Raw genomic sequence first — 22,523 nt, 5'->3', positions numbered from 1 at the left:
AGCTTCCCACTACACCCAACACGCTCACAGCCCATCAGCAACAGGCAACACCCGTCTCCTGCCAGCCCCCCACTGCACCCAACACGCTCACAGCCCCTCAGCAACAGGCAACACCCGTCTCCTGCCAGCCCCCCACTGCACCCAACACGCTCACAGCCCCTCACAACAGGCAACACCTGTCTCCTGCAGCCCCCCACTACACCCAACACGCTCACAGCCCCTCAGCAACAGGCAACACCCGTCTCCTGTCATCCCCCCACTGCACCCAACACGCTCACAGCCCCTCAGCAACAGGCAACACCCGTGTCCTGCCAGCCCCCCACTACACCCAACACGCTCACAGCCCCTCAGCAACAGGCAACACCCGTCTCCTGCAGCCCCCCACTACGCCCAACACGCTCACACCCCCTCAGCAACAGGCAACACCCGTCTCCTGCCAGCCCCCCACTACACCCAACACGCTCATGCCCCTCAGCAACAGGCAACACCTGTCTCCTGCAGCCCCCCACTACACCCAACACGCTCACAGCCCCTCAGGAACAGGCAACACCCGTCTCCTGCCAGCCCCCCACTGCAACCAACACGCTCACGCCCCTCAGCAACAGGCAACACCTGTCTCCTGCATCCCCCCACTACACCCAACACGCTCACAGCCCCTTAGCAACAGGCAACACCCGTCTCCTGCCAGCCCCCCACTGCACCCAACACGCTCACACCCCTCAGCAACAGGCAACACCTGTCTCCTGCAGCCCCCTACTACACCCAACACGCTCACAGCCCCTCAGCAACAGGCAACACCCGTCTCCTGCTAGCACCCCACTGCACCCAGAGTGCTTACACCGCCTCGGCAATGGGCAACACCCGTCTCCTGCCAGCACCCCACTGCACCCAGAGTGCTTACACCCCCTCAGCAATGGGCAACACCCGTCTCCTGCAACCCCCCACTACACCAGCGCGCTTACACCTCCTCAGCAACAGGCAACACCCGTCTCCTGCCAGCACCCCACTGCACCCAGAGTGCTTACACCCCCTCAGCAATGGGCAACACCCGTCTCCTGCAACCCCCCACTACACGCAGCGCGCTTACACCTCCTCAGCAACAGGCAACACCTGTCTCCTGCCAGCCCCGCACTGCACCCAACACGCTCACGCCCCTCAGCAAGAGGCAACACCTATCTCCTGCAGCCCCCCACTACACCCAACACGCTCACGCCCCTCAGCAACAGGCAACACCCGTCTCCTGCCAGCACCTCACTGCACCCAGAGTGCTTACAGCCCCTCAGCAATGGGCAACACCGTCTCCTGCAGCTCCCCACTACAACCAACACGCTCACGCCCCCTCAGCAACAGACAACACCCATCTCCTGCTGCCCCCCCACTACACCCAGCGCACTTACACCTCCTCAGCCACAGGCAACACCCATCTCCTGCAACCCCCCCACTACACCCAGCTCACTTACACCCCCTCAGCAACAGGCAACACCCGTCTCCTGCAGCACCCCCCTACACCCAACACGCTCACACCCCATCAGCAACAGGCAACACCTGTCTCCTGCAGCACCCCACTGCACCCAACATGCTCATGCCCCCTCAGCAACAGGCAACACCCGCTTCCTGCAGCACCCCACTACACCCAGAGCACTTACACCCCCTCGGCAACAGGCAACACCTGTCTCCTGCAGCCCCCCACTACACCCAGCACACTCACACCCCCTCAGCAACAGGCAACATCCATCTCCTGCAGCCCCCCACTACACCCAACATGCTCATGCCCCCTCAGCAACAGGCAGCACCCGCTTCCTGCAGCACCCCACTACACCCAGAGCACTTACACCCCCTCAGCAAGAGGCAACACCCGTCTCCTGCAGCCCCCCACTACACCCAACACGCTCACACCCCATCAGCAACAGGCAACACCTGTCTCCTGCAGCCCCCCACTGCACCCAACACGCTCACGCCCCCTCAGCAACGGGCAACACCCATCTCCTGCTGCCCCCCCACTACACCCAGCGCACTTACACCTCCTCAGCAACAGGCAACACCCGTCTCCTGCAACCCCCCCACTACACCCAGCTCACTTACACCCCCTCAGCAACAGGCAACACCTGTCTCCTGCAGCCCCCCACTACACCCAACGTGCTCACGCCCCCTCAGCAACAGGCAACACCCGTCTCCTGCAGCACCCCCCTACACCCAACACGCTCACGCCCCCTCAGCAACAGGCAACACCAGTCTCCTGCAGCCCCCCACTGCACCCAACAGGCTCACACCCCCTCAGCAACAGGCAACACCCGTCTCCTGCAGCACCCCCCTACACCCAACACGCTCACGCCCCCTCAGCAACAGGCAACACCCGTCTCCTGCAGCACTCCCCCACACCCAACACGCTCACGCCCCCTCAGCAACAGGCAACACCAGTCTCCTGCAGCCCCGCACTACACCCAACACGCTCACACCCCCTCAGCAACAGGCAACACCCGTCTCCTGCAGCCCCCCACTACACCCAACACGCTCACACCCCATCAGCAACAGGCAACACCTGTCTCCTGCCAGCCCCCCACTGCACCCAGCACGCTCACGCCCCCTCAGCAACAGGCAACACCCGTCTCCTGCAGCACCCCCCTACACCCAACACGCTCACGCCCCCTCAGCAACAGGCAACACCAGTCTCCTGCAGCCCCCCACTACACCCAACACGCTCACAGCCCCTCAGCAACAGGCAACACCCATCTCCTGCAGCCCCCCACTACGCCCAACATGATCACAGCCCCTCAGCAACAGGCAACACCCGTCTCCTGCAGCCCCCCACTGCACCCAGCACGCTCACGCCCCCTCAGCAACAGGCAACACCTGTCTCCTGCAGCCCCCCACTGCACCCAACACGCTCACAGCCCCTCAACAACAGGCAACACCTGTCTCCTGCAGCCCCCCACTACACCCAACACGCTCACGCCCCCTCAGCAACAGGCAACACCCGTCTCCTGCAGCCCCCCACTGCACCCAACACGCTCACGCCCCCTCAGCAATAGGCAACACCCGTCTCCTGCAGCCCCCCACTGCACCCAACACGCTCACACCCCCTCAGCAACAGGCAACACTCGTCTCCTGCAGCCCCCCACTACACCCAACACGCTCACGCCCCCTCAGCAACAGGCAACACCTGTCTCCTGCAGCCCCCCACTGCACCCAACACGCTCACAGCCCCTCAGCAACAGGCAACACCTGTCTCCTGCAGCCCCCCACTACACCCAACACGCTCACACCCCCTCAGCAACAGGCAACACCCGTCTCCTGCAGCCCCCCACTGCACCCAACACGCTCACAGCCCCTCAGCAACAGGCAACACCCGTCTCCTGCAGCCCCCCACTGCACCCAACACGCTCACGCCCCCTCAGCAACGGGCAACACCCAACGCATTCCACAACACCTGGTACACTTACACCCCACGTCATTGTGCGACACACCACACGCCTCGTGCCCGGCACTAGGCAGTGCAGCAGCTGTGCAGTGTTCGGGCCCCTGGCTCTGTGGCCGTGCCTCGGCAGTGATCTGGCCAAGCCCTGACCCCCCAGTGGTACTTTCCCTGCAGCCCTTAGTGCTAGGGCTGAGCCCTGGCCCAGGGAGCAGGCTCCAGTGGGGGGATAAGGGCAGGGCCTGTCCATGGCAGGGTCGCTGGCTCCCCGCCATCTGGCTGGGGAGTGGGGATGGGGCCCAAGATGCTAGGGGGCAGATGTGGGACAGCTGGGGCCTCTCTCCAGGCCTGAAGTGTTTACAAGTGGCTGGGGGGCTCAGAGCACCTGGGGATGATCCCCCCAGGTGTGGCCTGTCAGCCCCTCCCCCTCGGACAAGCTCTGTCACCCCATTAACTCGCTGAGGGGCACTAGCTGGGTGGGGGGGCAAGGTCGGGATGAGGAGCAGCAGCAGGGGCTGCTGAGAGGGCAGGAGGGAGGTATGTGAGGTGGGGTGGGGGCCAGGCTGGGACAGGATGGTCTGCGGGTCGGGGGGGAGGAGCATTCTTCCCTCCCCTCCCCTCGTTAATAGTTCACACCCTTCCCCCGTGGCTGCCACTTTCCCATCTGTCCCTGGCGGGGCGGGTCTGGGGGCTCTCGTTGGCTGACAGGGGACGCCCTGGCCAGGTCCTCATGGGGGGGCGGCAGAGGGATGCGGGAGTGAGGTGCTGCTGATCTCAGGCCTTTGTCTCCCCAGGGGCAGGGAGCAGCCCCGTGGCCTGGACGGAGGCTCCCCCCCGACGAGGATGGCTCCCACCCGGGGCTGCTGGCTCCCACTCTGGCCACTGCTGCTGGGCCTGGCCGAGGCCCTCACCATCCCCAAGGAGTGTGAGTACCAGCCCCTGCCCCCAGAGCCGGAAGTGGGACAGTCCAGGTGCCCGTGGGTGGGGCGGTTCCTCCATTGGCCTGACTGGTACAATCCAAGTTTCCATCCATGCCTATGGCAGGCGCCGGGGGCAGGGCCCTGGGGGTTGCGATGGGCTGTAGCTGCAGTGGGCGCCGGGGGCAGGGCCCTGGGGGTTGCAATGGGCTGTAGCTGCAGTGGGCGCCGGGGGCAGGGCTCTGGGGGTTGCAATGGGCTGTAGCTGCAGTGGGCGCCGGGGGCAGGGCTCTGGGGGTTGCAATGGGCTGTAGCTGCAGTGGGCGCCGGGGGCAGGGCTCTGGGGGTTGCAATGGGCTGTAGCTGCAGTGGGCGCCGGGGGCAGGGCTCTGGGGGTTGCAATGGGCTGTAGCTGCAGTGGGCGCTGGGGGCAGGGCTCTGGGGGTTGCAATGGGCTGTAGCTGCAGTGGGAGCCGGGGGCAGGGCTCTGGGGGTTGCAATGGGCTGTAGCTGCAGTGGGCGCCGGGGGCAGGGCTCTGGGGGTTGCAATGGGCTGTAGCTGCAATGGGCGCCGGGGGCAGGGCCCTGGGGGTTGCGATGGGCTGTAGCTGCAATGGGAGCTGGGGGCAGGGCTCTGGGGGTTGCGATGGGCTGTAGCTGCAATGGGTGCTGGGGGCAGGGCCCTGGGGGTTGCAGTGGGCGCCGGGGGCAGGGCTCTGGGGGTTGCAATGGGCTGTAGCTGCAATGGCGCCGGGGGCAGGGCTCTGGGGGTTGCAATGGGCTGTAGCTGCAATGGGCGCCGGGGGCAGGGCCCTGGGGGTTGCAATGGGCTGTAGCTGCAGTGGGCGCCGGGGGCAGGGCCCTGGGGGTTGCAGTGGGCGCCGGGGGCAGGGCTCTGGGGGTTACAATGGGCTGTAGCTGCAATGGCACCGGGGGCAGGGCTGATGTGGCAGAGGGCTGTAGCTGGGCGCCGGGGGCAGGGCTCTGGGGGTTGCAATGGGCTGTAGCTGCAATGGGCGCCGGGGGCAGGGCTCTGGGGGTTGCAATGGGCTGTAGCCGCAGTGGGCGCCGGGGGCAGGGCTCTGGGGGTTGCAATGGGCTGTAGCTGCAGTGGGTGCCGGGGGCAGGGCTCTGGGGGTTGCAATGGGCTGTAGCTGCAGTGGGCGCCGGGGGCAGGGCTCTGGGGGTTGCAATGGGCTGTAGCTGCAATGGGCGCCGGGGGCAGGGCCCTGGGGGTTGCGATGGGCTGTAGCTGCAGTGGGCGCTGGGGGCAGGGCCCTGGGGGTTGCAGTGGGCGCCGGGGGCAGGGCTCTGGGGGTTGCAATGGGCTGTAGCTGCAATGGCGCCGGGGGCAGGGCTCTGGGTGTTGCAATGGGCTGTAGCTGCAATGGCGCCGGGGGCAGGGCTCTGGGGGTTGCAATGGGCTGTAGCTGCAGTGGGCGCCGGGGGCAGGGCTCTGGGGGTTGCAATGGGCTGTAGCTGCAGTGGGCGCCGGGGGCAGGGCCCTGGGGGTTGCAGTGGGCTGTAGCTGCAATGGCACCGGGGGCAGGGCTGATGTGGCAGAGGGCTGTAGCTGGGCGCCGGGGGCAGGGCTCTGGGGGTTGCAATGGGCTGTAGCTGCAATGGGCGCTGGGGGCAGGGCCCTGGGGGTTGCAATGGGCTGTAGCTGCAGTGGGCGCCGGGGGCAGGGCTCTGGGGGTTGCAATGGGCTGTAGCTGCAGTGGGCGCCGGGGGCAGGGCTCTGGGGGTTGCAATGGGCTGTAGCTGCAGTGGGCGCCGGGGGCAGGGCTCTGGGGGTTGCAATGGGCTGTAGCTGCAGTGGGCGCCGTGGGCAGGGCTCTGGGGGTTGCAATGGGCTGTAGCTGCAGTGGGCGCTGGGGGCAGGGCTCTGGGGGTTGCAATGGGCTGTAGCTGCAGTGGGAGCCGGGGGCAGGGCTCTGGGGGTTGCAATGGGCTGTAGCTGCAGTGGGCGCCGGGGGCAGGGCTCTGGGGGTTGCAATGGGCTGTAGCTGCAATGGGCGCCGGGGGCAGGGCCCTGGGGGTTGCGATGGGCTGTAGCTGCAATGGGAGCTGGGGGCAGGGCTCTGGGGGTTGCGATGGGCTGTAGCTGCAATGGGTGATGGGGGCAGGGCCCTGGGGGTTGCAGTGGGTGCCGGGGGCAGGGCTCTGGGGGTTGCAATGGGCTGTAGCTGCAATGGCGCCGGGGGCAGGGCTCTGGGGGTTGCAATGGGCTGTAGCTGCAATGGGCGCCGGGGGCAGGGCCCTGGGGGTTGCAATGGGCTGTAGCTGCAGTGGGCGCCGGGGGCAGGGCCCTGGGGGTTGCAGTGGGCGCCGGGGGCAGGGCTCTGGGGGTTACAATGGGCTGTAGCTGCAATGGCACCGGGGGCAGGGCTGATGTGGCAGAGGGCTGTAGCTGGGCGCCGGGGGCAGGGCTCTGGGGGTTGCAATGGGCTGTAGCTGCAATGGGCGCCGGGGGCAGGGCTCTGGGGGTTGCAATGGGCTGTAGCTGCAGTGGGCGCCGGGGGCAGGGCTCTGGGGGTTGCAATGGGCTGTAGCTGCAGTGGGCGCCGGGGGCAGGGCTCTGGGGGTTGCAATGGGCTGTAGCTGCAGTGGGCGCCGGGGGCAGGGCTCTGGGGGTTGCAATGGGCTGTAGCTGCAATGGGCGCCGGGGGCAGGGCCCTGGGGGTTGCGATGGGCTGTAGCTGCAGTGGGCGCTGGGGGCAGGGCCCTGGGGGTTGCAGTGGGCGCCGGGGGCAGGGCTCTGGGGGTTGCAATGGGCTGTAGCTGCAATGGCGCCGGGGGCAGGGCTCTGGGGGTTGCAATGGGCTGTAGCTGCAATGGCGCCGGGGGCAGGGCTCTGGGGGTTGCAATGGGCTGTAGCTGCAGTGGGCGCCGGGGGCAGGGCTCTGGGGGTTGCAATGGGCTGTAGCTGCAGTGGGCGCCGGGGGCAGGGCCCTGGGGGTTGCAGTGGGCTGTAGCTGCAATGGCACCGGGGGCAGGGCTGATGTGGCAGAGGGCTGTAGCTGGGCGCCGGGGGCAGGGCTCTGGGGGTTGCAATGGGCTGTAGCTGCAATGGGCGCTGGGGGCAGGGCCCTGGGGGTTGCAATGGGCTGTAGCTGCAGTGGGCGCCGGGGGCAGGGCTCTGGGGGTTGCAATGGGCTGTAGCTGCAGTGGGCGCTGGGGGGCAGGGCTGATGTGGCAGAGGGCTGTAGCTGCAGGCAGTACCATGGCCAGGGCTTCCCTTTTCCAGGGGGCTGTAGCTACTACAGCCGGGCCGCATAGAGAGCTGGAGGAACTGCAGTTGGCTGCTCACTGGCTGCCCCATCCCCAAGGGCTGGGTGGGGGCGGGGGGCTGGCTGACCCCACTAACGTCTCTCTGGGTCTCTCTCTCCTCTGCTCCCGGGCGGCAGACGACATGCACAACCGTGAGTGTTGGGGTGAAATGGGGCGTCCGTGGGCTGGGGCAGGGGCAGGGGCAGGGGGACCCCGAGAAAGCCCTGGGGCCCATAAGCTGGACAGAGCCTGCAGGGATCATGCGGCTGGGGGCTGGGAGAGTTCAGGGGAGGGGGTGGGAGACGGGTGGTCCCAGGGCTGCCTCCCCATGTAATAGCTCCCAACACGCCCAGTGCTGCAGCCCCCGGAGATGGCGGAGCAGCCGGCAGAGCAGGTGGTCGTCTTCCCCAGCGACGACATTGTGCTGCGGTGTGAGGCCAGTGGGAACCCCGCCCCCTCGTGAGTATGGCCCGCTGGGGCCCCCCCCCCCCGCCCGTCGTGAGCACGGCCCGCTGGGAGCCCCCTTCCCCCCGCCCGTCGTGAGCACGGCCCGCTGGGAGCCCCCTTCCCCCCGCCCGTCGTGAGCACGGCCCACTGGGGCCCCCTCCACCCCGCTCGTTGTGAGCACGGCCCGCTGGGGCCCCCTCCACCCCGCTCGTCGTGAGCACGGCCCGCTGGGGCCCCCTTCCCCCCGCCCGTCGTGAGCACAGCCCACTGGGGCCCCCCCCACCCCGCCCGTCGTGAGCACGGCCCGCTGGGGCCCCCTCCACCCCGCTCGTCGTGAGCACGGCCCGCTGGGGCCCCCCTCCACCCTGCTCGTCGTGAGCACGGCCCGCCGGTGCCACCCCCCCGCCCGTCGTGAGCACGGCCCGCTGGGGCCCCCCTCCACCCCCGACATGAGCATGGCCCGCTGGGCCCCCCTTCCCCCCCCGTTGTGAGCACAGCCCGCTGGGGCCCCCCTCCACCCCCGACATGAGCACAGCCTGCTGGGGCCCCCTCCACCCCGCTCGTCGTGATCACGGCCCGCCGGTGCCACCCCCCCGCCCGTCGTGAGCACGGCCTGCCCCAAAATCTCCAGGGCTCCCGTGTTCCCACATCTGGGGCCTTCCAAGCTGTGAGTTGGCCCCTGCGCAGGTTCCGCTGGCTGAAGGACGGGCGGCCGTTCGACCCACACCGGGAGGTTGGGGTGACGGTCGTCGAGGGCTCAGGGACCCTCTACATCAATAACAGCAACATGGGGCGGCACCAGGGGCTCTACCGCTGCTACGCCAGCAACGCCCTGGGCACTGCCATGGGGCCTGAGGTCCGCGTCATTGCCGAGAGTGAGTGCCCCCTACCCCCAGGCCCCACCTCCCGGCCTGCAGCCCCCCCCACCATGCTCGTAACTCCTGACCCACAGCCCTGTACCCCTGCTGGGCTCCCCATTCTCAGCCTCAGCCCTGCCTGCACTCCCTGGTAGGCCCCCCGCTCCTGACCCACAGACTCTTACCCCCATGCCTCTTGCCAGGCCCCCCATCCTGGACCTGCAGCCACCCGTGACGCTTGCTGCGGACCCATGGCCCCCACCCCTCCCAGCCCTGAGTTCCCCCTCCCCCTTTTACCTGATGGTCTCCCCAGGGCTCAGGGACTTGCTCCTGTTTCCATGGCAGCCATTTCCATGGCAGCGAGGTGTCAGGGTGATGTAATTGCATCCTCCCCATCAGCACATTCCCCACCCCTCCCCCACCCTTGGCTCTAGACAGAGACCCCCCACACCTCCCCCAGGAGCAAAGGTGGGAGAGGAAGATGCCCTATGAACAATAGACCCTGCCCCCTCCCAGCCCTGCCGGTGCCCCCCAGCCCTGCCAGGGCCCCAACTCCTTCCCCGAAGCCCCCACCAGCCCGGCCCTGGACTCCCCCTGTTTTGATTCTGACCCTCCCCCATTCCGGTCCCCCCTTTGCAGGCACCCCACAGTGGCCCAAGGAGAAGGTGACCCCATTGGAGGTAGAGGAGGGGGAGTCTGTGGTCCTGCCCTGCAACCCCCCTGCCAGCGCTGTGCCCCCCAAAATCTACTGGCTGAACAGTCGTGAGTATCTGGTGCTGGTCCGGGGCAAGGGTTTGTCCTCTCCAGGGCACGGACCCACGCCCGGCAGCCGGCAGGGTGTGGCTAGTGTGGGAAGGCAGGGAAGGGGTGGAGCCTGGCTGGATGTGGGGCGTGGTGGGAGGGTCCATGCTCCCGAGGTGACCCCAGCTGCCTGGCAGGGATCGTGCACATCACGCAGGATGAACGGGTGAGCATGGGGCAGGACGGGTTCCTCTACTTCGCCAACGTGAAGCTCACGGACAGCCACCCCGACTACATCTGCCACGCACACTACCTGGGCCCCCGCACCATCATCCAGAAGGAGCCACTCGAGCTGCGGGTGAAGCCAAGTGAGTAGCACGCCTTGCAGCTGGGGCTGGTTCCCAGGGGCCTAGTGCCAGGATGCGGCTGGCTCTGGGGTGGGCAGGGCTGGTTCCCAGGGGCCTAGTGCTGGGAAGAGGCTGGCTCTGGGGTGGGCAGGGCTGGATCCAGGGACGTGGTGCCGGGATGCAGCTGGCTCTGGGGTGGGCAGGGCTGGATCTAGGGATGTGGTGCCAAGATGCGTCTGCCACTGGGGCAGGATCCTAGGTGTAATATAATGGGGGTTTCTGGGCATAGATGAGAGAACCAAAACAGGGTATTTTGCTTAAAACTGGGCCACTTCCAGGCTAGGCTGGGATTTCTCTCTCACTAACACAATCAAACTGGTCACAAAAGAATCTCTGCCATCCCCACTGTTCCAGGGCTTGGGAGTGGAGAGACATGTGAGGGGGCAATAGTCTGTGAGGGAGGTTGGCGGGGGCAGGCGGGAGCAGAGGGATACGTGTGTGTGTGAGGGGAATAGTCCCTGAGGGAGGTTGGCGGGGGCAGGTGGGAGCGGAGGGATATGTGTGAGGGGAATAGTCACTGAGGGCAGTTGGCGGGAGCGGAGGGATATGTGTGTGTGTGAGGGGAATAGTCCCTGAGGGAGGTTGGCGGGGGCAGGTGGGAGCGGAGGGATATGTGGGAGGGGACTAGTCCCTGAGGGCGGTTGGCGGGGGCAGGCGGGAGCGGAGGGATACGTGTGTGTGTGAGGGGAATAGTCCCTGAGGGCGGTTGGCAGGGGCAGGCGGGAGCGGAGGGATACGTGTGTGTGTGAGGGGAATAGTCCCTGAGGGTGGTTAGCAAGGGCAGGCGGGAGCGGAGGGATATGCGTGAGGGGACTAGTCCCTGAGGGTGGTTGGCGGGCGCAGGCGGGAGCGGAGGGATACGCGTGAGGGGAATAGTCCCTGAGGGCGGTTGGCAGGGGCAGGCGGGAGCGGAGGGATACGTGTGTGTGTGAGGGGAATAGTCCCTGAGGGCAGTTAGCGGGGGCAGGCGGGAGCAGAGGGATACGTGTGAGGGGAATAGTCCCTGAGGGTGGTTAGTGGGGGCAGGCGGGAGCAGAGGGATACGTGTGAGGGGAATAGTCCCTGAGCGTGGTTGGTGGGGGCAGGCGGGAGCAGAGGGATACGTGTGAGGGGACTAGTCCCTGAGGGAGGTTGGCGGGGGCAGGCGGGAGCGGAGGGATACGTGTGTGTGTGAGGGGAATAGTCCCTGAGGGCGGTTGGCAGGGGCAGGCGGGAGCAGAGGGATACGTGTGTGTGTGAGGGGAATAGTCCCTGAGGGTGGTTAGCGGGGGCAGGCGGGAGCAGAGGGATACGTGTGAGGGGACTAGTCCCTGAGGGAGGTTGGCGGGGGCAGGCGGGAGCGGAGGGATACGTGTGTGTGTGAGGGGAATAGTCCCTGAGGGCGGTTGGCAGGGGCAGGCGGGAGCAGAGGGATACGTGTGTGTGTGAGGGGAATAGTCCCTGAGGGCGGTTGGCAGGGGCAGGCGGGAGCAGAGGGATACGTGTGTGTGTGAGGGGAATAGTCCCTGAGGGCGGTTGGCAGGGGCAGGCGGGAGCGGAGGGATACGTGTGTGTGTGAGGGGAATAGTCCCTGAGGGCGGTTGGCAGGGGCAGGCGGGAGCAGAGGGATACGTGTGTGTGTGAGGGGAATAGTCCCTGAGGGTGGTTAGCGGGGGCAGGCGGGAGCAGAGGGATACGTGTGAGTGGAATAGTCCCTGAGGGCGGTTGGCGGGGGCAGGCGGGAGCGGAGGGATACGTGTGTGTGTGAGGGGAATAGTCCCTGAGGGTGGTTAGCGGGGGCAGGCGGGAGCAGAGGGATACGTGTGAGTGGAATAGTCCCTGAGGGCGGTTGGCAGGGGCAGGCGGGAGCGGAGGGATACGTGTGTGTGTGAGGGGAATAGTCCCTGAGGGTGGTTAGCGGGGGCAGGCGGGAGCAGAGGGATACGTGTGAGTGGAATAGTCCCTGAGGGCGGTTGGCAGGGGCAGGCGGGAGTGGAGGGATACGTGTGTGTGTGAGGGGAATAGTCCCTGAGGGTGGTTAGCAGGGGCAGGCGGGAGCGGAGGGATACGCGTGAGGGGAATAGTCCCTGAGGGCGGTTGGCAGGGGCAGGCGGGAGCGGAGGGATACGTGTGTGTGTGAGGGGAATAGTCCCTGAGGGCAGTTAGCGGGGGCAGGCGGGAGCAGAGGGATACGTGTGAGGGGAATAGTCCCTGAGGGTGGTTGGCAGGGGCAGGCGGGAGCGGAGGGATACGTGTGTGTGTGAGGGGAATAGTCCCTGAGGGTGGTTAGCAGGGGCAGGCGGGAGCGGAGGGATACGCGTGAGGGGAATAGTCCCTGAGGGCGGTTGGCAGGGGCAGGCGGGAGCGGAGGGATACGTGTGTGTGTGAGGGGAATAGTCCCTGAGGGCAGTTAGCGGGGGCAGGCGGGAGCAGAGGGATATGTGTGAGGGGAATAGTCCCTGAGGGTGGTTGGCAGGGGCAGGCGGGAGCGGAGGGATACGTGTGTGTGTGAGGGGAATAGTCCCTGAGGGCGGTTGGCGGGGGCAGGCGGGAGCGGAGGGATACGTGTGAGGGGAATAGTCCCTGAGCGTGGTTGGCGGGGGCAGGCGGGAGCAGAGGGATACGTGTGAGGGGACTAGTCCCTGAGGGAGGTTGGCGGGGGCAGGCGGGAGCGGAGGGATACGTGTGTGTGTGAGGGGAATAGTCCCTCAGGGCGGTTGGCAGGGGCAGGCGGGAGCAGAGGGATACGTGTGTGTGTGAGGGGAATAGTCCCTGAGGGTGGTTAGCGGGGGCAGGCGGGAGCAGAGGGATACGTGTGAGTGGAATAGTCCCTGAGGGCGGTTGGCGGGGGCAGGCGGGAGCGGAGGGATACGTGTGTGTGTGAGGGGAATAGTCCCTGAGGGTGGTTAGCGGGGGCAGGCGGGAGCAGAGGGATTCGTGTGAGTGGAATAGTCCCTGAGGGCGGTTGGCAGGGGCAGGCGGGAGCGGAGGGATACGTGTGTGTGTGAGGGGAATAGTCCCTGAGGGTGGTTAGCGGGGGCAGGCGGGAGCAGAGGGATACGTGTGAGTGGAATAGTCCCTGAGGGCGGTTGGCGGGGGCAGGCGGGAGCGGAGGGATACGTGTGTGTGTGAGGGGAATAGTCCCTGAGGGCGGTTGGCGGGGGCAGGCGGGAGCGGAGGGATACGCGTGAGGGGACTAGTCCCTGAGGGTGGTTGGCAGGAGCAGGCGGGAGCGGAGGGGTACGTGTGTGTGTGTGAGGGGAATAGTCCCTGAGGGTGGTTAGCAGGGGCAGGCGGGAGCGGAGGGATACGCGTGAGGGGACTAGTCCCTGAGGGTGGTTGGCAGGGGCAGGCGGGAGCGGAGGGATACGTGTGTGTGTGAGGGGAATAGTCCCTGAGGGTGGTTAGCAGGGGCAGGCGGGAGCGGAGGGATACGCGTGAGGGGAATAGTCCCTGAGGGCGGTTGGCAGGGGCAGGCGGGAGCGGAGGGATACGTGTGTGTGTGAGGGGAATAGTCCCTGAGGGCGGTTAGCAGGGGCAGGCGGGAGCAGAGGGATACGTGTGTGTGTGAGGGGAATAGTCCCTGAGGGTGGTTAGCGGGGGCAGGCGGGAGCGGAGGGATACGTGTGTGTGTGAGGGGAATAGTCCCTGAGGGCGGTTGGCGGGGGCAGGCGGGAGCGGAGGGATACGTGTGTGTGTGAGGGGAATAGTCCCTGAGGGTGGTTAGCGGGGGCAGGCGGGAGCAGAGGGATACGTGTGAGTGGAATAGTCCCTGAGGGCGGTTGGCAGGGGCAGGCGGGAGCGGAGGGATACGTGTGTGTGTGAGGGGAATAGTCCCTGAGGGTGGTTAGCGGGGGCAGGCGGGAGCAGAGGGATACGTGTGAGTGGAATAGTCCCTGAGGGCGGTTGGCGGGGGCAGGCGGGAGCGGAGGGATACGTGTGTGTGTGAGGGGAATAGTCCCTGAGGGCGGTTGGCAGGGGCAGGCGGGAGCGGAGGGATACGTGTGTGTGTGAGGGGAATAGTCCCTGAGGGTGGTTGGCAGGGGCAGGCGGGAGCAGAGGGATACGTGTGTGTGTGAGGGGAATAGTCCCTGAGGGCGGTTGGCAGGGGCAGGCGGGAGCGGAGGGATACGTGTGTGTGTGAGGGGAATAGTCCCTGAGGGCGGTTAGCAGGGGCAGGCGGGAGCGGAGGGATACGTGTGTGTGTGAGGGGAATAGTCCCTGAGGGTGGTTAGCGGGGGCAGGCGGGAGCAGAGGGATACGTGTGTGTGTGAGGGGAATAGTCCCTGAGGGTGGTTAGCGGGGGCAGGCGGGAGCGGAGGGATACGTGTGTGTGTGAGGGGAATAGTCCCTGAGGGCGGTTGGCAGGGGCAGGCGGGAGCGGAGGGATACGTGTGTGTGTGAGGGGAATAGTCCCTGAGGGCGGTTAGCAGGGGCAGGCGGGAGCAGAGGGATACGTGTGTGTGTGAGGGGAATAGTCCCTGAGGGTGGTTAGCGGGGGCAGGCGGGAGCAGAGGGATACGTGTGAGTGGAATAGTCCCTGAGGGCGGTTGGCAGGGGCAGGCGGGAGCGGAGGGATACGTGTGTGTGTGAGGGGAATAGTCCCTGAGGGTGGTTAGCGGGGGCAGGCGGGAGCAGAGGGATACGTGTGAGTGGAATAGTCCCTGAGGGCGGTTGGCGGGGGCAGGCGGGAGCGGAGGGATACGTGTGTGTGTGAGGGGAATAGTCCCTGAGGGCGGTTGGCGGGGGCAGGCGGGAGCGGAGGGATACGCGTGTGTGTGAGGGGAATAGTCCCTGAGGGTGGTTAGCAGGGGCAGGCGGGAGCGGAGGGATACGCGTGAGGGGACTAGTCCCTGAGGGTGGTTAGCAGGGGCAGGCGGGAGCGGAGGGATACGCGTGAGGGGAATAGTCCCTGAGGGCGGTTGGCAGGGGCAGGCGGGAGCGGAGGGATACGTGTGTGTGTGAGGGGAATAGTCCCTGAGGGTGGTTAGCAGGGGCAGGCGGGAGCGGAGGGATACGCGTGAGGGGAATAGTCCCTGAGGGCGGTTAGCAGGGGCAGGCGGGAGCGGAGGGATACGTGTGTGTGTGAGGGGAATAGTCCCTGAGGGTGGTTAGCAGGGGCAGGCGGGAGCGGAGGGATACGCGTGAGGGGAATAGTCCCTGAGGGCAGTTGGCAGGGGCAGGCGGGAGCGGAGGGATACGTGTGTGTGTGAGGGGAATAGTCCCTGAGGGTGGTTAGCAGGGGCAGGCGGGAGCGGAGGGATACGCGTGAGGGGAATAGTCCCTGAGGGCGGTTGGCGGGGGCAGGCGGGAGCGGAGGGATACGCGTGAGGGGAATAGTCCCTGAGGGCGGTTGGCGGGGGCAGGCGGGAGCGGAGGGATACGCGTGAGGGGAATAGTCCCTGAGGGCGGTTGGCAGGGGCAGGCGGGAGCGGAGGGATACGTGTGTGTGTGAGGGGAATAGTCCCTGAGGGCGGTTAGCAGGGGCAGGCGGGAGCAGAGGGATACGCGTGTGTGTGAGGGGAATAGTCCCTGAGGGTGGTTAGCAGGGGCAGGCGGGAGCGGAGGGATACGCGTGAGGGGACTAGTCCCTGAGGACGGTTAGCAGGGGCAGGCGGGAGCGGAGGGATACGCGTGAGGGGACTAGTCCCTGAGGACGGTTAGCAGGGGCAGGCGGGAGCGGAGGGATACGCGTGTGTGTGAGGGGAATAGTCCCTGAGGGTGGTTAGCAGGGGCAGGCGGGAGCGGAGGGATACGCGTGAGGGGACTAGTCCCTGAGGGCGGTTGGCGGGGGCAGGCGGGAGCGGAGGGATACGTGTGTGTGTGAGGGGAATAGTCCCTGAGGGCGGTTAGCAGGGGCAGGCGGGAGCAGAGGGATATGTGTGAGGGGAATAGTCCCTGAGGGCGGTTGGCGGGGGGTCATTGGCTGTAATGTGACGGGGTTACAGGCACAGGCGAGGGAACCCATCCTGTGTATATTGGCGTAAATCAATTCACTCACACTCTGGGCTGGGATTTCCTTATCAAACCAGCCACAAAAGTTCCTGTGTGTGTTGCATGGCCGGCCGGCCGGCCAACCTCTGCACTCGCAGACCCAACCATTCTCCAGCTGCGCCTCATGCCCTCGCAGTTACCCTCCCCGCTCAGGTGCGGGGCTATGAAAGCCTATTTAACCACACCACACAGGTTCTTTGGGCCCCCCAGGGTCCAGCCACAGTCCCTGGTCGGTAGACGCTGGGGTCTGACGTCAGTCCCTTGCTGGGCCAGTCCTTTAGCATCAAGATCAAAAAGTTCACTGGGAAAGCAAGAAGGAGCAGGGGAGAGGAGAGTGGTTGAAGTGGTGCTTTGTGCATTTCATTGGCGCTCTGGAAGCAGGCCAGCAATGGTGCGTGCTGGTTTCTTGTAAGTCTCTGAAACACACCCCTTGAGGGGCGGGGGGTCCCTGGGTCACCTTCACTCACTTCTGGGGGTCTGGAGAACTGAAGGCAGAATGGAGATTCTCAGAGGCCTCTTTCTGCGCACGGGGAAGGGAATGCCGTTCTCGTCCAATAGGCCATGGAGCATCTGACCAGGTGGGCCCCTCCGGCACACTGCCATTGGTTGCTGAGTTTTCCTGCATGTCCCAGTTCATTTACATCTTATTGTGGGGTGGATGTTTGGGCATCTGATTCCAATCCCAATGCTCAGCCCAGGTCACCTGAGTAGGTAGCTGCTGTGGCACTTTGCCGTTGGCTGCTTCCCAGAGGACACGTCCCAAATCCCTGAGATGTGCACTCAACCTCTGAGCCTTTGTTCAGTCCATCATCTTGGCTGGGGATTGTGAATCTCAGCACTAAAACGTTTCTAATGCAGCTCTGGAACCAATGTCTATGACTTCACGTACAAACATGGCACAGATATGTAAGTGGCATAATCAGAGTCAGAGCATCACCAGCTTTCATTGGACGCCTCACTTGCCCTCCCAGCACAAGGCTTGGTGCCAGTATATACAATGGTGATGGGAATCCCTTCCACATCTAATTTACAAATCCAGTAATGTCACAGCAGGAACTCAGTGCCAGAATGTGGCTGTTTCTCGGGTGGGACAGAGGCAGGTTCGCAGGGACCTGGTGCTGGGATGTTGTTGGCTCTGGGGTGGGGCAGGGGCTGGTTCCCCGTGTCCCCTTGCCCAGCCCATGGGTGTGACCTACAGTCCCGGAGAGGTCCCCGCTCCTTGTCCCGAATCTTTGCTGTTTCTGGCCCCCACCCCTGTCATGAATGACTGCAGGGAAGGGGTCAGGCTCCTGAGGTAACCTGCATCCCAAGTGAGCCAATGGGAGTGAAGTAGCTTGGTTTAAACCAAGAACAATTGCAGCTCTCGGGGCGTTTTTTCTGCGGACCAGCGGAGAGGAGGCCTGGGGAGAGATGTCTCCCAGGCATTCAGAAATAGACTGATTGTCGCAAAATCAGCCCTCCAGCTGTAAGTTAGAGGGAAAGGTATAGTAGCACCTGGTCAAGTTGTGGTTATTTTGAATTTGGCTGGACTGGCTGCTCTGGTTTTCTCTTTTGTGGTGGTGTTTGACTTGATGGTTTTCCCCTGTAATGCTTAAACTGAATCTCAGGGATTTTTTTTTTTTTGCCTGGTGCAACCCATGATATACTTTGTTTTTTGTGAATAAATCAGTTTTTTTTTTTTGAAGCAAACAATCTGATACCTGTGCCTGAGAAGGGTCTGTGTACTGCCCTCAGCCACATAGCTATCAAGTTACAGCTTGCTGTTCTCAAGCTCGCTGTGGTGGGGAGAAGGGGGTTGGAGTTTTCCCCACAGCAGGCATCCCCCAGTGTGCCTGCCTGGGTTAAAAGGGCAGCTACCTTCCAGGGCTCAGGGGATCTGTGACCCTGGAGAAGTGTTACAGCCAAGCCTGTGTATAGGCAAGGTGTTTTTAAGTCTCTGTTGAGCCCCATTTTCTGCACAGTGTCAGAGTTGGAGAGGATCCCTGACATGGTGGCAGAGCCCTTCACAGGGACTCCCCCAGCCTGATCTCTCAGCATCCATCAGGGCAGCCCCAGGGCTGCTCTGCCCAACGGGCTCCTCCTGTACCCTTGGAGGTAGGACCAGGGTTGTGGTGATGCGCCCCAGGTCTGGGGGGTCTTTTGCCAAAATAGAGCCTGGGCCTGTGGGGCTGCCCACACTTCACCCTCCTCCACTGCCAGCACCCCAATGCAGGCACACTTCTCTTAGGACGCAGGCGTGTGGGTGACAGATCTCACTCCCATTGCTCGGGTGGGAGAAGAGGTTCTGCCCCGAACCCCCAGCCATTCAGCGTGAGCGCCCCATTGCTCCCCCACCACTTGGCACTGACCTGCCCCCTCTGCCTCTCCCCTGCAGCCAACTTCGTCAAGTTACGCCAGCCCCGGCTGATGGTGCCACGGGGTGAGAGCAGCAGCCGTGTGGCCCTGCGGGGAGCCAGCCTTGTCCTGGAGTGCATCCCTGAGGGCCTGTGAGTGGGATGTGGCTGTGGGGCTGGGTGGGAGGTGCTGTGGGCCATGTGGCTTCAGCTGGGGAGTTGGCGTGGGGTGGTTTGGGGCTGCAGCTGGGGGGGCCATGGGCCTTGGCAAGGCAGGATGTGGTGGGCCTTGGGGCTGTGGGGCTTTGGCTGTGGGCCGAGGGTGGGGGACTGGGGGCTGTGTCTGACCCTGCTGGTCCCCAGCCCCACCCCCGCAGTGGAGTGGCGCAGGCTGAACGGACGGCTGCCGGCGGAGCGGCTGTCACTGGAGAACTCACGGAAGACGCTGCGGATCCGGGAGGTGCAGGAGGAGGATGACGGGGAGTATCAGTGCGAGGCCACGAACTCGCAGGGCAGCGTCCGCCACACCTACACTGTCACCGTGCAGGGTAACGGCCAGGCTGCTGGTGGGAGTGAGGGGTGCTGGCGGGGGGGCTGCCGGTGGGAGTGAGGGGCGCCAGTGGGGGGGGATGTGGGTGGGAGTGAGGGACACTGGCGGGGGGGGGAGGGGCGGCAGGGGGCAGTGAGGGATGCTGGTGGCGGGGGGGCTGGGGGTGGGAGTGAGGGGCGCCAGTGGGGGGGGATGTGGGTGGGAGTGAGGGACACTGGCGGGGGGGAGGGGCGGCAGGGGGCAGTGAGGGATGCTGGTGGCGGGGGGGCTGGGGGTGGGAGTGAGGGATGCTGGCGGGAGTGAGGGGTGCCGGTGGGGGGGGATGCCGGTGGGAGTGAGGGGGGCTGACCCTGACCTAACCCCTTCAGCCGCCCCATACTGGGCCCAGCGGCCCCACAGCCGCGTGTATGGACCTGGTGAGAGCGTGCGGCTCGACTGCTCTGTCTATGGGAACCCTGAGCCCGAGGTGTCCTGGAGGGTCAACGGGGTCCCATGGAAAGGTGAGGGAGGGTCTTGTGGGGAGGGTCCGGCAGGGTCTGGGGAGCAGAATGAGGGAGGGAGTGGGGCCGGGGCAGGGGGCGGGAGGGCAAGGTGGGGCAGGGGGCCAGGTAGGGAACTGGGGATGGGCAGGGGCAGGTGGGACCTGGCTTGTCTCCACTGCCCCAGGCCTGTCTCGTCCCCAGAGCTGCCGCCGGAGCCAGGGTGGATGCTGCGCTCAGGGGCCCTAATCCTGAGCCAGGTGCAGCCCAACAATTCACTGGTGACGCAGTGCGAGGCCGTCAATCGCCATGGCCGCCTGCTGGCCAACGCCTATGTCTATGTCATCCGTGAGTGCCCAGCAACCACAGTCCGCCCCAGCAACCATCATCATCCCATCAGCGACCACCTCCTACCCCTAACAACCACCCTCATCACCTCAGTAACTGCCACCAGCCACCACATGCCCTAGTAACCATCACTCATCCCCTCGTTAACCACTGCCCCCGCAGCCAGCAAGTGGCCCATCAATGGTCAATCATCCCCTGGCAGCCACCCCTTCCATCCCCAGCACCTGCTTCCTGGCAACCAGTTCCAGCAACCGTCCCTGCCTGGTGCCCCTGCAAGGCTGTGCCCTGTCCCCAGCACCCCCGGCTGCAGGACTCCCATCACCCCTACTCTCCACAGAACTCCCGGTGCGGATCCTGACACCAGACGGACAGCATTATGCCGTGGTGGTGAACCAGACTGCCATCCTGCACTGCCAGACCTTCGGTGCGCCTGTGCCAAGTGTGGACTGGTAAGGAGACCCTGCCACTCCTCTCCCTTCAGCACCCCAGTGCTGTGAGCTTCCCACAGCAGTGCCCTGGGCAGAAGTGCCAACTGCTCCCCATGCCGCTGGCAGGTTCACCCAGGACAGGGAGCCAGTGCTGCAGGATGAGCGCTTCTTTCTCCACACCAATGGAAGCTTGCAGCTGAGCCGGGCCCAGCACTCCGACGCCAGCTCCTACCTCTGCCTCTCCCAGAACGCCCAGAGCAACGACACCATCCGCGCCTGGCTGCAGGTCAAAGGTGGGCTGGGGTAAGGGCGGGCAGGCAGCAAGGACTGGGGAGGGAGGAAGCCAGCCTGGCATGCCAGTCAGGGAGGCTCTGGTCCCTGATCTGCCCCCATCCTCCCCTGTGCTCTCCCAGATGCCACACAGATCAAGCAGGGCCCCCAAAGCGCTGTGGTGAAGAAAGCAAGCAATGTGACCTTCCAGTGCGTGGTGCAATTCGACCAGACGCTGCAGCAGCAAAGTATTGAGTGGTGGCGGGATGGGAGTCCCCTCTGGGAGTCGGCCGACAGCGACAAGTGAGGGGGAGCTGGGCACTGCTGCGGAGAAGCTCGCAGTGCTGGGATGCAGCCGGCTGGGGCACTGCTGGGGGGAAGCTCGCAGCGCTGGGACAGACCCGGCTGGGGGCACTGCTGGGGGGAAGCTCGCAGTGCTGGGATGCAGCCGGCTGGGGGCACTGCTGGGGGGAAGCTCGCAGCAGAGGGACAGACCTGGCTGGGGGCACTGCTGGGGGGAAGCTCGCAGCGCTGGGACAGACCCGGCTGGGGGCACTGCTGGGGGGAAGCTCGCAGTGCTGGGATACAGCCGGCTGGGGGCACTGCTGGGGGGAAGCTCGCAGCAGTGGGACAGACCCGGCTGGGGGCACTGCTGGGGGGAAGCTCGCAGTGCTGGGATGCAGCCAGCTGGGGGCACTGCTGGGGGGAAGCTCGCAGCGCTGGGATGCAGCCGGCTGGGGGCACTGCTGGGGGGAAGCTCGCAGCACTGGGATACAGCCGGCTGGGGCACTGCTGGGGGGAAGCTCGCAGTGCTGGGATGCAGCCGGCTGGGGGCACTGCTGGGGGGAAGCTCGCAGCAGAGGGACAGACCCGGCTGGGGCACTGCTGGGGGGAAGCTCGCAGCAGTGGGACAGACCCGGCTGGGGGCACTGCTGGGGGGAAGCTCACAGCAGTGGGACAGACCCGACTGGGGGCACTGCTGGGGGGGGAAGCTCGCAGCTCTGGGATACAGCCGGCTGGGGCACTGCTGGGGGGAAGCTCGCAGCGCTGGGACAGACCCGGCTGGGGGCACTGCTGGGGGGAAGCTCGCAGCACTGGGATACAGCCGGCTGGGGCACTGCTGGGGGGAAGCTCGCAGTGCTGGGATACAGCCGGCTGGGGGCACTGCTGGGGGAAGCTCACAGCAGTGGGACAGACCCGGCTGGGGGCACTGCTGGGGGGAAGCTCGCAGTGCTGGGATACAGCCGGCTGGGGGGAAGCTCGCAGCTCTGGGATACAGCCGGCTGGGGCACTGCTGGGGGGAAGCTCGCAGCAGTGGGATAGACCCGGCTGGGGGCACTGCTGGGGGGAAGTTTGCAGTGCTAGGTGGGGAGACCCCAGCTGGGGGCAAGCTCACAGTGCTGGAGGGAGACCCTGGCTTGGGACACTGCTGTGGGGGGGAGCTCGCAGCACCAGGCTGACCCCACCCCTCACTCCCAGGTACTTGGTGGAGCCCAGCTCGCTGACGATCTCGGATGTGGACTATGCAGACCAGGGTGTGTACAGCTGCCGGGCGCACACGGAGCTGGACGCGGTGGCGGAGAGCGCAGAGCTGCGGGTTGTGGGTATGTCTGGGGCAGGGGCAGGGGCAGGGGCCAAGGTTGGGCCAGGGGCAGGGGCGGGGCACTGACCACTTTCTGCCCCCAGGCCGGCCCGGGCCACCATCGCACCTGCAGGTGGTGGAACAGCAGGAGCGGCTGGTGAAGCTCAGTTGGATCCCAGGGGATGATCACAACAGCCCCATCGAGAGTAAGCAGCCCCCCAGTCCCACACACAGCCAGCTCCAGGGCGGTCCTGGGGTGGTGCTGCAGGTTTGGGGACACTGGTGGTGGTGTAGGATTCTGGGGCCCATGTGGCGTTGGGGGGGGTCTGGAGGCTTTGGAAGAATCAGGGTGGGCCTGGGGTCCCCGTGGGTGCTTTGGAGGCAGTTTGGAGGCCTGGTGAGGGGGCTAGGGGGCAGTGAAGGCCCAGTTGGGGGTCAGGTGGGGGTCTGGTGCTGGTTTGAGGGCCAGCAGGGACAGTTGTGGGGCTGGCAGATGCTTTGTGGGC

The 22,523-nt window shown here is 65.6% G+C and overlaps 1 protein-coding gene across 4 annotated transcripts in view; it reads left to right on the top strand.

Annotated features, from left to right (window-relative positions):
• The window catches only part of L1CAM (L1 cell adhesion molecule), a 50,916-nt gene that overhangs the window by 4,885 nt on the left and 23,508 nt on the right, over nucleotides 1–22,523 (top strand). For 2 of the 4 annotated variants that reach the window (XM_075016236.1, XM_075016235.1), the window contains exons 2-16: nucleotides 4,207–4,337; nucleotides 7,740–7,754; nucleotides 7,956–8,061; nucleotides 8,737–8,924; nucleotides 9,546–9,668; nucleotides 9,845–10,015; nucleotides 18,402–18,513; nucleotides 18,724–18,908; nucleotides 19,279–19,410; nucleotides 19,594–19,737; nucleotides 20,075–20,186; nucleotides 20,292–20,458; nucleotides 20,579–20,738; nucleotides 21,915–22,039; nucleotides 22,122–22,223. In XM_075016236.1, coding sequence (XP_074872337.1) covers nucleotides 4,207–4,337; nucleotides 7,740–7,754; nucleotides 7,956–8,061; nucleotides 8,737–8,924; nucleotides 9,546–9,668; nucleotides 9,845–10,015; nucleotides 18,402–18,513; nucleotides 18,724–18,908; nucleotides 19,279–19,410; nucleotides 19,594–19,737; nucleotides 20,075–20,186; nucleotides 20,292–20,458; nucleotides 20,579–20,738; nucleotides 21,915–22,039; nucleotides 22,122–22,223 — 1,973 coding nt within the window. Of the gene's footprint in view, nucleotides 1–4,206; nucleotides 4,338–7,739; nucleotides 7,755–7,939; nucleotides 8,062–8,736; nucleotides 8,925–9,545; nucleotides 9,669–9,844; nucleotides 10,016–18,401; nucleotides 18,514–18,723; nucleotides 18,909–19,278; nucleotides 19,411–19,593; nucleotides 19,738–20,074; nucleotides 20,187–20,291; nucleotides 20,459–20,578; nucleotides 20,739–21,914; nucleotides 22,040–22,121; nucleotides 22,224–22,523 lie in introns of those variants that run through there. The other 2 variants (XM_075016237.1, XM_075016238.1) reach the window with 2 other exon arrangements.

This window comes from Carettochelys insculpta, chromosome 22, assembly GCF_033958435.1.
Source record: "Carettochelys insculpta isolate YL-2023 chromosome 22, ASM3395843v1, whole genome shotgun sequence".
NCBI classification, from domain to species: Eukaryota; Metazoa; Chordata; order Testudines; family Carettochelyidae; genus Carettochelys; species Carettochelys insculpta.
This window is presented reverse-complemented; position numbering and strand designations above follow the sequence as displayed.